At 51.1% G+C, this 12,847-nt stretch overlaps 5 protein-coding genes across 5 annotated transcripts; 3 read left to right on the forward strand and 2 right to left on the reverse strand.

Annotated features, from left to right (window-relative positions):
* Window positions 1-120: 120 nt before the first annotated feature.
* Window positions 121-3,304, forward strand: PFICI_07899 (uncharacterized protein; the record flags this gene model as incomplete). The annotated part of the gene is made up of 3 exons (XM_007836480.1): window positions 121-822; window positions 876-1,104; window positions 1,155-3,304. The coding sequence occupies 3 exons, from the start codon at window positions 121-123 to the stop codon at window positions 3,302-3,304; spliced, it is 3,081 nt and encodes a 1,026-aa protein (XP_007834671.1).
* Window positions 3,305-3,782: 478 nt separating this feature from the next.
* PFICI_07900 (uncharacterized protein) lies at window positions 3,783-5,126 on the reverse strand (the record flags this gene model as incomplete). The annotated part of the gene is made up of 1 exon (XM_007836481.1): window positions 3,783-5,126. One exon carries the CDS (start codon window positions 5,124-5,126, stop codon window positions 3,783-3,785), a length of 1,344 nt encoding a protein of 447 aa, XP_007834672.1.
* A 1,624-nt stretch (window positions 5,127-6,750) lies between these two features.
* On the forward strand, window positions 6,751-9,272 carry PFICI_07901 (uncharacterized protein; the record flags this gene model as incomplete). The annotated part of the gene is made up of 3 exons (XM_007836482.1): window positions 6,751-6,994; window positions 7,065-7,274; window positions 7,432-9,272. The coding sequence occupies 3 exons, from the start codon at window positions 6,751-6,753 to the stop codon at window positions 9,270-9,272; spliced, it is 2,295 nt and encodes a 764-aa protein (XP_007834673.1).
* A 457-nt stretch (window positions 9,273-9,729) lies between these two features.
* On the reverse strand, window positions 9,730-10,694 carry PFICI_07902 (uncharacterized protein; the record flags this gene model as incomplete). Its single annotated transcript, XM_007836483.1, has 3 exons — window positions 9,730-10,103; window positions 10,163-10,610; window positions 10,674-10,694. 3 exons carry the CDS (start codon window positions 10,692-10,694, stop codon window positions 9,730-9,732), a joined length of 843 nt encoding a protein of 280 aa, XP_007834674.1.
* A 781-nt stretch (window positions 10,695-11,475) lies between these two features.
* Window positions 11,476-12,779, forward strand: PFICI_07903 (uncharacterized protein; the record flags this gene model as incomplete). The annotated part of the gene is made up of 2 exons (XM_007836484.1): window positions 11,476-11,704; window positions 11,764-12,779. The coding sequence occupies 2 exons, from the start codon at window positions 11,476-11,478 to the stop codon at window positions 12,777-12,779; spliced, it is 1,245 nt and encodes a 414-aa protein (XP_007834675.1).
* Window positions 12,780-12,847: the final 68 nt, after the last annotated feature.

Genomic DNA, 12,847 nt, shown 5'->3' on the forward strand with positions numbered 1-12,847 from the left:
CCACCTGAAAATGCTGTTTTCACTCGAACACCGACGCGCAGTTATGTTCACCGTTTGAGACCTCACTACCACGATCCCTGAACAGCCAGCAGCACCCTGCAAGGTGCGACCTCGCTCACCATGTTCGAAAAATCGCTTTACGACCTCATTCGAGGTATGCGAAACCACAAAGGAAACGAAAAGGGATATATTCAGAACTGTTTGAAGGAATGTCGCACCGAAATCCGCAGCCAGGACCTCGATCTCAAGGCTACGGCACTTTTAAAGCTCGTATATCTCGAGATGTTCGGACACGACATGTCATGGGCATCTTTCCATGTCTTAGAAGTCATGGCCTCGCCAAAATATCACCAGAAGCGTGTCGGATACCTTGGTGCCATACAGAGCTTCCGTCCTGATACCGAAGTACTGATGCTAGCGACAAACTTGCTTAAGAAAGACGTTACAGGCGCTTCCACCACTACCATCGCCTTACCGATCATCGCCTTGCCGCATCTCATTACCCCTTCTCTCGCTCTCTCGGTTCTCCCCGACCTATTGCCCCGCCTCGGCCACTCGAATCCTACCGTTCGAAAAAAGACAATCGTAACGCTCTACAGAATGGCGTTGGTGTATCCCGAGGCGCTCAGAGCAGCATGGCCAAAAATCAAGGAAAAACTCATGGACCCCAATGAAGACCCGAGCGTCACCGCTGCTATTGTAAATGTCGTCTGTGAGCTAGGATGGCGCCGGCCAAATGACTTTCTCCCGTTGGCACCGAGGCTGTTTGAGCTGTTGGTGGACAGTGGAAACAACTGGATGGCGATCAAATTGATCAAACTGGTACGAACATAATCTTGGCGCCCTCGAATCTTGCTTGTATTGACAATATTCAGTTTGCTACTCTCACCCCCCTGGAGCCTAGACTTGTGCGTAAACTGCTTCCTCCCTTGACCGAGATCATCCGAACCACCCCCGCCATGTCACTCTTGTATGAATGTATCAATGGCATTATACAAGGAGGTATTTTGGGTAGTGGTGATGACGATAGTGGCCGGGAAGAGATTGCTTCACTCTGTGTGAGCAAACTCCGTTCCATGATCATGGTAGATGGTGACCCCAACCGTGAGTTTCTTCCTCTTCTGTGCAAGACAATTCCTAATCACTCTTGCTAGTCAAATATGTTGCGCTACTGGCCTTTAATCAAATCGTGGTCACCCATCCCTGGTTAGTTGCCCAGCAGGAAGATGTGATCTTGGAATGTATCGACAGCACAGATATATCCATTCGAATCAAAGCTCTAGACTTGGTACAGGGCATGGTCAACAGTGACAATCTCGTCTCAATCGTCAGTCGTTTGATGAGGCAACTCAAGAACGCTTCTGCAGAAGAGCGCAACGCATTGACCACGGACCCTACCGACCTCGAGTCAGATGAAGAAGCTCTTGAGAGGAGAATCAACCCTTCACAAAAATCCAAAGACCAAGCTCCTCCACTCCCAGACGACTATCGGATCGATGTCATTAACCGTATCTTGAGCATGTGCTCTCAGCAGAATTACGGCAACTTGAGCGATTTTGAGTGGTACATTGATATACTTACTCAACTTATTCGCACAGCACCTTTGCCACGCCCAGCCAATGATACAGATATGCTCACAGCCTCTGGAAAGTCGTATCCTGGAGATGTATCGGAAAGAATCGGCGACGAGCTAAGAACTATTACCGTCAAAGTCCCGGTGATCCGCCCAGCATGCCTGGAGGCTGCCGAAATTATAGTAAACCAGTTCAATACAGATGCAGCAACTGGATCCCTTGCCACCTGTGGGGCATTGAGGCCAATCGCTTGGATCATAGGAGAGTTTGCTCAAGACCTACGATCACCCGACGACTGCCTGAACACGCTTCTTCACATGATCCCACGCGCCTCGGCTCCCGAATCATTGGCCGCGCTCGTGCAAGCATCCACGAAAATTTTCTCTTGGATTGCCAGCGACAGCCAGGCGCTATGGACACCCGAAAGAAAGTCGAAGATTGCGCTTTTGATGGCGAGGATCATCCACACGTTTGAACCGTTGACAATGCACCCGAATTTAGAAGTTCAGGAGAGATCAGTGGAGTTCTCTGAGTTGTTGAAGTTGACCGCCGAGGCCGTATCCGGCCAGGACAGTGCATTGGCTGAGGTGCAACACGATGCTCCTCTGCTATTGATTCAAGCGATTCCTTCACTATTTGCAGGATGGGAGCTGAATTCTGTCGCTGCTGGCGCTCAGAAGAATGTGCCGCTTCCAGATCAGCTCGACCTTGATGAGCCCATCAACCCAAACCTCGAGTTTCTCTTGTCCTCAGCGGACAAGATCACACTCCCAGCCGATGAGACTGACGAGTTTGAGATCTACTATAACAAACGACCACCTCCGACTAGCATTGCGTCGGAGCCAGCCATCAGTCGACTTGTGGAAGCCAAGGAAGAGTCAATCGGGTCTTATCAGCAACCGACCGAAGACTCATACCTGGATGCAGATATTCTCGCTAGACGAAAGGCTGAGCGTCTTGAACGAAATCGTGATGATCCATTCTATATTGGAGAGACCAGCAGCCTGACGGGAACCTCAACACCTATTCATAACATTCTACGAAACTCGAACGGACCTGACTTTGATGTCGATTCAATACCTGTAATGGAGCTTGATCTCAACCAACTCAACGCCGGAGTAAGCGGGAATGCGCCGACACAAAAGCCCATGTCTGTGCGACCGAAGCCACGGCAGAAGATTGTCATTGCTGCTGATGAGACGCTGAACGGTAGTGGTGGTTCTACGCCTCGAAACTACGATTCTGAGAATAATTCGGATAGTATGGCCAAGCAAAAGACCAAGAAAACGAAATCGGCAGCTTTACTTGGTATCAGCTCTGCCAATTTGGGATCATTCAACCTAGAGGACGATCCCAATAGCCGTGGGCATGACTTTGAGGCCAAACAGCGCGAAGAAGCTGAGATGGCTCAGGCTATGAAGGAGGTTGAGCGACTGCGGCTTGAGATGCAACGTGCTAATGAGCGAATACAAGTAGCACACGGTGTGGATGCGGATGGTACGGTAGTCAAGAAGAAGAAGAAGAAGACCACCATCCCTGCTGTGGAGGACGCGGATGGCGTTGTCCAGGTGAAGAAAAAGAAGAAGAAGAAGGCAACGGCAGTCCAGGAGGGCCAAGATGAGAATGCAGCTGCCGCAAGTGAACCCACTGCCACTCCAGAGCAGACTCCGGAAGCAGTAAAGCCAAAGAAGAAGAAGAAGAAAGCAAGGGCCGCTGAAATCCAAGATTAGGCACAATTCTTCAAAAATGAGATCAATCAGAGTTATTAAAGTACATAAAATGACTACTTGCCCTATGATCAAGTCCTAGGATTCAGTCATTGCTTGGGGACTCAGGCAGCAGTGAAAGCAAAAAAGCGTTTTTATGACAAGATCGATCTAGAGTGTGGATATTCATCAGGTCAAATCCAGTAGTAAACGTCGCCACCTAGAAGCATGCTTGAACTTATTCCAGGCCTGCTTGGCAGTCATATGCGCATATAAGCTTCGCCCACAACGCAGATCAAAGGATGGATGGCCACCTAGAGCAGAAGGTCATTCTACTTCTTGCCCAGCATATCGCAATGACACATAATGAAGTATACAACACTTTACAGTCTATCCTAGAGTACACTCGTCTTGATTCAACAATGCTGTAGACAATACGAGGCAATGGCATTTACTCAAGACTACTACCAGTTGCGAACTTTGGTCGAGCCAAAGAGTAGTTTCAAGAAAACTGCCACCAATCAATATTGAACAATGGATCACTGCCATTGCCACGGAAAACAAGGAACAAATCCTGCACTTCGGCGGCATCTTCGACGGAACAGGTGACAGTTTCCCAGCTTTGCCAGCCCCCAGTACTAGGGACAGAACAAGTGCCTATGAGCGTGCCATCAATGCTGCCAATGCGTAGTTCAATCTCGCCGCCAGCCAGCGCAGAGGCAACGGAGGCAGCATACGATGCCGCACCAGCGCCAAAGTCGACTCCCTTGACCTTGATATAATCTCCCTCGTTGATCCAGCAAACATTGAGACCCCCTTCACTGCAGTCTTCAGTCTCTATGCCCACAGACCATGCCATTGTCTCGGCCTCTTGACGCACGTACGGGTCGAGGTATCCGACCTGAGATGGGCCGCCCGTGGTCATTGGAATAAGTGGAATGGAGCCGTCGGTGTTGTAAGCGAAGCTTTCCTCAGCTACGGACCGGGTGAAACCACTGCCACCAGGCAGGGCACCATTGTGGTAGAAGAAATAGGAACCACCCTTGAAGTCGACGAGCCCTGGATGATTGGTGAAGCTGGCGCCTTCTGCTGCCATGATCAAACCGCCATACGTCCAAGGGCCCGTAGCACTCGGGCCAGTCGAGTAGCGGATATCTTCTGCACAACAGTTCGCCGCGTAGACGAGGTAGTAGATTCCATTGCGTTTGTATATCCAGGGTCCCTCCTCAAAGGTCGTATTGCGGTCTGGATTCCCTTCTCGCGTGCCAAAGCCCTCAGTAGTGAGCTCGACCTGCGTGGCGCCGCCACTGAGGGATATCATGTCCTCATTGAGCTTGGCATACCAGAGGTTCGGATTGCCCCAATACAAGTAAGCCTGGCCGTCGTCGTCAATGAAGACGGTGGGATCAATCTCCCCGTTCTCAACGAGGGGACCTCCAATGGCGTCCTCATAGGGGCCAGTGACGCTATCGCTCACGCCGACCCCAATAGCCATGCGGCCGCCGCTGTGCCTAACGGGGACGTAGTAGTAAAACTTGTCGTTGCGGGCAATCACCTGGCCGGCCCAGGCCCTGTCTGAAGCCCAGGTAAAAGTAGCCAGGCTCATGGGTGACGCATGGTGTTGCCAGTTGACCATGTCGGCGGACGAGAACAAGCGCCAGTCGCGCATGTCGTAGGTGGTGGCATTGTCTTCATCGTGTCCGGTAAATAGGTAGACACGGTCACCGTAGACTAGTGGTGCTGGATCTGCGGTGTAGATGTCTTGAACAATGGGATTGTCTGCTCTGGCGCCGCTGAGCCAAGTCATCGTGGCCAGCAAGGATGGCCAAGACGTCGAGATCTTCATTTTGGAAAAGGGACTGTATGTTATGACCTCCAGGTCAGCGAAAGACAATTTGTCTTTGTTGCATAAAGCTGTCTGCCTGCCAATGTGATTTGATGATAAGTCTGGGTATCTTTTGGTCTCTTATATACCCCATCCTCGAGACATTCATAGTCTTTGGCTTCCACGAGAAAGAAACTTGCGACAGCTGTTTAGGAGAACCATTCCCCCACAGCAAGTATCGATCGCTCGTCACATAGATACTTAGTTAGACAAGGCAATCGGTATGTTCGCATCAAGAACCAAGACTATTTCCCCTGGTAGGTTTCAAGCGCACAAATCGATATTTGAGTCCAACGAGTTGCCAAGATGATACACGATGCACGTGCATAGTACAAAATAACAGAATATGGGGTTCCAAATTTTTGAATGTTACTTCGATCCTTTTATGCCGACCAATGCGAAGCCAGACTTTGTGCGAGCCTGTATTGCTGCCGCCAATTTATTCTCAACATTATAGTGCGTTAGGGCGCTTAATCAAGATTATACCCCTACAAACAGCCAGGACTGGTCGAGGGATGTCGCAGGAAAGACGGGCGAATTTGTGCTCCACCACTCAGTGCAGTTGATAAATTGTCCTTCGTGCCATCTAAAAGCCCCCTTCGCATATTTCAATCACAACAGTAGCCCAATTTTTCCAGACATGATATTGTGTCTAATTTTATTATCAAGTGCCCTCGAATGTGCCCGTTTTATTCAAGGTCTAATAGTCGATATGATCCCTAATCCAGCCATCGAGAAATGCTTAAAGACAGTGCTTGAGTCTCTTAGCATTTCTCGATTGGTAATGTACGCTTGGGCATGAGATAGAATATGGTTTTCATCTACTATTACTGGTCCGGTAGCACAAGATAGTAATTACAAATAGCTTATACCTTTGCTATTTCTCTTATCCCCTCTTCAATTATTATTGCATATGTACGACGAGTCGCGAGAATCCAGATTGTGCTTTGTGTAATGTCTGGAAAGAATACGATCTGCGGCATAATGTAGTAGATTTTGCGGCTGTTGTCAAGATGCGAACTCTCGGCACGGGAACGGTGTGTGATCATGGAATATGAAAGATCCACTAGGAAATGGCAATGTTGATTTTCTCCATAATATCCCTCCCCCAAGAACTTAATTCCCCAACTCCCCGCGTTCTCCGCATGCCGCTCCTATATAGGCTAAATACATTTTGGAGATTCTCTTCAAGGATCTGCGCTTCGACCTCAACTCATGATGCTCTATAGCTGCGTCCATATCTCCATAAACGACAATTGATTGGTGCGGGAAAAAGTCGGAAGACCAGCTGCACAAATCCTTGATTCGTTTGCTCTGCGGCTTGATGTTATACATATCCACGGTATACTGCCCGGCAATGACGCAGTGAATATTATTAGCTTTCACCGAGGTATTCCATCAGGTTTAATTGGTGTAAGTGGAACCACAGAATGAAAAGGACCGTCTTTTCGAGCGGAGAACATCACGCGTTTTCTGGTTTCGAGAAGATGTCGAGCACGAGACCCGATATAAAAGGTTGGACATCCGGGACACACGAGGGGATTTTCTCGATGTGAGTCGACACAACGATTCAAAATATCCAGCAATGTCCGTCCTACGTGGAACAGCGTTGAGCCTGCTGGTTTCGGGAGCGGCGGCGGCCGGCCACCTCTTCCCGGACTGTGCCAATGGACCTCTCTCCAACAATACCATTTGCGATACCAGCGCCTCTGTCCCGGACCGTGCCAAGGCTCTCGTTGCGGTATTGACCACGCCGGAAAAGTTTCAACTTGTCGGCAGCACCTCGCCGGGGGTCCCGCGTCTTGGGCTTCCGAGCTACGAATGGTGGCGTAAGTGGTCAACGAGGATTTGAAAGCTCGGCTTTCACTAGGACTGTCTAGGTACTAACGACGACGATAGAGGAGGCATTGCATGGAGTAGCGAGTTCCCCTGGAGTTCAGTTTGCTTCTTCTGGGAATTACTCTTATGCTACATCCTTTCCGCAACCCATTCTGATGGGGGCAGCATTCGATGATGCCCTCATTGAAGCAGTTGCCACGGTGATTAGCACAGAAGCAAGGGCTTTTAATAATGCCAACCGTTCTGGGCTGGATTATTGGACACCAAATAGTGAGTAAAATCCATAACAATATTTATCCTATCCAACGAGTGTTGAAGGCGATAATGGGTAACATGAGTTCCATAATGCCACTGGAAACCTAATGACCGGCAGGGGTATTCATATGTCCATATTTGCAATAACGTCTACTGACATCAAACATTACAGTCAACCCTTACCGCGATCCACGATGGGGACGTGGTCAGGAGACGCCGGGAGAAGACCCCTTCCACATCAAGTCCTACGTCAAGGCGCTCATCAGCGGTCTTCAGGGAGATGATCCAGATTACCTCAAGGTCGTGGCAACCTGCAAGCATTTTGCCGGTTATGACATTGAGAACTGGGGCGGCAACGAGCGCTATGGGTTCGACGCCATCATCAACTCGCAAGAATTGAGTGAGTACTATATGCAGCCCTTCAAGGCTTGCGCAAGAGATGCAAAAGTCGCATCCATCATGTGCTCGTACAATGCACTCAACGGAGTACCGACCTGCGCCAATTCGTATATTCTACAAGACGTCCTTAGAGATCACTGGAATTGGACCGACGACGGCTTCTATGTGGTATCTGATTGCGATGCTATACAAAATGTCTTTCTGCCGCACAACTACTCGCTTACACGAGAGGGCGCCGCTGCCGACTCGCTCATTGCCGGCACCGATCTCAATTGCGGGACGTACTACCCATTGCACCTCCCTGCTGCCTATGAGCAAGGCCTCTTTGACGATACCGTGATTGACCAGGCCTTGGTCCGGTTGTACTCGGCACAAGTCAGACTGGGCATGTTTGATCCGGCGTCATCGACTGCGTACCGCTCTCTTGCCTTTGCCGACGTCAACACTCCAGAGGCGCAAGAGCTGGCTCTCAAGGCAGCAGAAGAGGGCATCGTGCTGATCAAGAACGACGGGACCCTACCGCTGGCGATACCCGAGACTGGAAACCTGACGATTGCTCTCGTCGGCCCCTGGGCTAATGCATCCGCCGCCCAGATGCAGGGCAACTACGCCGGCATCGCCCCTTTTGTGCACAACCCGCTGACGGCGGCGAATTCTCTAGAGGGCGTCAACGTGGTATACGGCGGCAGCCCCGGTGACCCGACGACCGACTCCTGGCCGGCGGCGCTTTGGGCAGGTCTGACGGCGGACGTCATCATCTACGTTGACGGATCCAACAGTGGCGAAGAGCAGGACCGAAACACGATCCACTGGACGGGAGAGCGCCAGGACATCATGACGCAGATTGCGGGCTTGGGCAAGCCCTTTGTCCTGGTGCAGATGGGCGACCAGCTCGACGACGCGCCGTACCTGCGCCACGAAAACGTCTCGGCCATCCTATGGGCGGGCTTCCCGGGCCAAGCGGGCGGTGATGCCATTATGAACATCATTACGGGAGCTACGGCGCCTGCCGGTCGCCTGCCCGTTACCCAGTACCCGGCAGACTACGTTAACCGGGTTGCCATGACGGACATGAGCCTCCGTCCCAACGAGACGACCGGCAACCCGGGCCGGACGTACCAGTGGTTTGGCGAGGCGACGGTGCCGTTTGGACACGGACTGCACTATACTGAGTTTGATATTTCCATCACGGGCAATGCCACCGACGATGCGGGCTGGGACATTGGCGAGCTCATTGCGGCCTGTAACGAGGAGTACAAGGACCTCTGCCCATTCCAGAGCGTCGCCGTGGCCGTTGATAACACGGGCAATGTCACCTCCGACTATGTGGCGCTCGGCTTCCTCGCCGGCGCATTCGGCCCGGAGCCGTACCCGCTCAAGCAGCTGGTGGCATACCAGCGACTCTTTGACTTGGCGCCTGGGTCTGCTACGGCGACAGTCGTGCTCAACTTGACCCTGGGAAGTCTCGGCAGGCACGACGAGGCTGGCAACTTGGTCTTGTACCCTGGGGCGTACAGTCTGTTGGTTGACGTTCCAACAAGGGCGACTTGGAATTTCACCTTGACTGGAGATAGCGTTGTGCTAGAGGAATGGCCTCAGGACACGGGTCACTGAGACAACAATGAGGCAGCAATCTAAAACACAGTCCGTAAAGATAGTAATGCATAATGTGGTAGAAAGGTTGAACTACCTGGTTAGCAAGGAAATAAAATGTGGAGACTGACAAAGTTTACCAGCAGCGTGTCATTGTTGGCAATGTCTCCCGTGTTGCAAAAGTGTAACCTGGAATATGATATAAAGTTATCAATTAAACTATAGCTGATTAAACATTGTGATATCAACCCGATCCAAGCTTAGATCGTTTTGAAACTCTAGATTTGATGAACCCCGGAACGCCTCGCGAATGCAAAATTCTGATCCATTCTTAGATTCGTGCCATCATTTTCCTTCTCGTATCATCATGTCGTTCTGCCCCCGGATATATGGTATCTTTTTCTAAAGTAGTGCGTACGTAGCACTTGAATGCATGTAGGCGCCGTGCAGCGCGTTCATTGAGACGCTATCCTTTTCTCTAAAAGTTCGCGCCGCGTGGTTGATATCCGTTGTTCATTGGTCGTGTGCTGTCCTCCGTGTATCGCGGGTTGCCGGAGAGGTTGCTACCGGAGTGGTGGTAGTTCTCCTCCATTTGGTTTGGCGAATGCTCGGCCATACCGGCAGTCTTGAAGCCCATGCCGCGCTTGGTCTTGACGGCTGGCCACAGGTCGATGAAGAACGAAAAGACGTAGAAGGAGAAGACAAATGCAATCACCCATTCCAAAATGGCAGCCACATTGTAGTTCTTTCTAAAGTTCGTAACGGCGAAGGCGATGGCAAGAACCAGTTCGACAAGGACAAAGACGAGCTTGACCCAGAAGGAAATGCGAAGAACGCGGTGTTCGCGGTTTCCTGTGTGGTGGTTAGTCAGGCTCAAGACATATGGTACAACAACAACAAGGTCAACTTACTGATTCCCAGGCGTTGGTATTCCCAGCAGATAAAGATGGCCGAGAGTAGGTATCCGGCAATAAAAAGCAAGAGAAAAATGTCGTGCAACTTGGGATAATGGGCAGTGTCAAATCCAGAGAGGAAGCAAAGTCCAACGGTGCCGACGAGGGCGAAGAAGATGGTGAGACCCGAAAGAATCTTTTCGCCGATGGTTGTGTTGGGAACCAGACGCCCCTTGTGTCGCAGCCATCTGTCGGTCGCAAAAGACAGATCCAAGAAGATGGTTGTAATGCAACACCCAACCACGAACAAGGGCTTCAATTCCGCGGCACCGACGTCTGAAATGTAGGCAATGCGCTGCGAGTCTCCCATGGACGAATAATGCGTTCTATGGGTATCAATAATCCAGTGTAGCAGCAGACCTAGAAGGGTCGCTAGCCACATCAAACCCGAAATGACGGGAAACCACTGTGTCGCGCGTCAGCATATTTACCACTTGACGTGTCGTGATGATTATCAACAATCACTTACCCAGTAAGAAAAGAACTTCATCGTGGCTGCGACGTTGCAAATGACTGCAGCACGCAGATTGTGAGAATGTTTTTTTTTTGTTGGAATTTGAAATTGTTTGTGGTCGGGTCTAGGAAAGAAAAAAAATTGACAGGCAAGGGAAGATTATATTACTAGTAATGCTGTGGTCTTGTTGTCAGGCTCAGCGGCTCGACTCAGGCCTGGGTGTCGTCATATTAAGTGGACTTTGCTGGGCTTGGGTTGCGATGGTCGATGGTCTGCTGTTGGCTGCTCCCCCGGACGCGCAATCCCGGGGTCCTTCTTAACGCCGGTAGGTATGGCTCGTGAACAACAGAGCCACTCTGGGCTGCGTCAGTACAATCTCGGTATTGCGCTGATCGAGACACTAAGAAAACTAGCAGGTTCTAGGCTGGGTTACTTCCAGTCTTTCCAGTTCCTGTTCCGGCTCAATTGTCGCAGACTCCTACACTGGATCGAGGTAATCGTTGCAGTGGTTGACCATGATTTTTGATGACCATGACGTCAATGCCGGGGGCCCGTCGGTAGGCCAACATCAAGACCCCTGCAGACGATCCCCTTTTGGGTGGATCAGCTCACTCCGCGCTAGGCTTGATTTGAGCTTGGACCTTTTGCAGCTCGACAGCCTCGTCAAGCCATCACACAACGACGACCAATAACGAGCTTCTGCGACTACCGCACCTCGTCGACGCAGTAAGGCTGGGGATCAAACCATCCCGCTTCCTCGACCGCAGTCAAACCTTGAGATTGGATCTAGCTCAGTCGCATTGAGCCTGCCGCAATCATGGCTGTCTCGCCTATGGTCCTGCAGCCATCTGAGGTGCTCCAGACGGCGAATGCGGCCACTGCGAGACCGGCAACATCGCCGCTCAAGAATGTCAATTCGGCCGTGGCCTCTTCTACGGGGACCCCTGCTGCGACGGTTACCCCCAATGTGAATGTTGCAGTGCAGTCGGCTTCCCTTGACCTTGCGGAACAACTGAATGAGGAAGAGAAGCGCAAATATGTCAAAGGTGGGTGCTATGATGGTGACACTTTGCGTTATCATCTTGAGCTTACCGGGTCACGACAGGCAAGAAGCTAGGTGAAGGTACCTATGCCAATGTCTACTTGGGCTACCTGCGCAACAACCCGTCCGAGCTGGTTGCCATCAAGAAGATCAAGGTACAAAAGGAGTACACGGAGGGTATGGCCCCTGATGCCGTTCGCGAAATCAAGCATCTCCAGGAGCTTTCGCACCCCAACATCATTACACTCCATTCCGTCTTTTCGTCGAAAGACCAGAATTTGAACCTCGTTCTCGAGTACCTGCCGCTGGGCGATCTGGAAATGCTCATCAAGGACGAAAAAGGAATACATTATGGTGCGGCCGATATAAAAGCTTGGGCAGGTATGCTCACGCGAGGAGTGTGGTTTTGCCACGAAAACTTTGTTCTGCATCGCGATATCAAGCCCAATAACTTGCTGATCGCGGCCGATGGAGAGGTCAAACTCGCTGATTTTGGTCTGGCAAGAAGCTTTTCGGATCCTTACATGCCCATGACCTCGAATGTCATTACTCGGTGGTATCGACCACCCGAATTGCTGTTTGGCGCAAAGCACTACTCGGGGGCAGTTGACATATGGTCGGTTGGCTGTGTTATTGCCGAGCTAGTTCTCAGGGTTCCCTATATGGCCGGCGACACCGAGCTTGCCCAGATCAAGCTCATTTGCGACTTTGTTGGCACACCCACCGAGGACAATTGGCCTGGTGTCACGTCGTTGAAGGGCTACACTACTGCAGACAAAGCCACGCCCGTGCAGCCGAGAGCACACTATCAACAATGGTTCGGATCGTTGGGCCCTGATGGTATTGATTTGCTCATGAAGACCTTGATCCTTGACCCCAAGAAGCGGATAACTGCACGTGAAATGCTCGAGCATGAGTGGTGGCGCAAAGAACCCAAGCCGACCCGGAAGAAGGACCTACCTCGCAAAGCTGGAGGTGATGAAAAGCTTGCTGCCGATCTCAAGAGACCGCCAGGTACCATCGACGAAGACCGAGGGAGCAAAGTTGCGAGAAAACTCGATTTTGGTGCCGCGAAGTAGACTTGAGTGTTTCCCAAGTCATGGCCCACAGGATAGCATACTGGTATGGCGTTTAGGAGTTATGCATA

This window comes from Pestalotiopsis fici (genome assembly GCF_000516985.1).
Source record: "Pestalotiopsis fici W106-1 unplaced genomic scaffold PFICI_Scf_5, whole genome shotgun sequence".
Lineage (NCBI taxonomy): Eukaryota > Fungi > Ascomycota > Sordariomycetes > Amphisphaeriales > Sporocadaceae > Pestalotiopsis > Pestalotiopsis fici.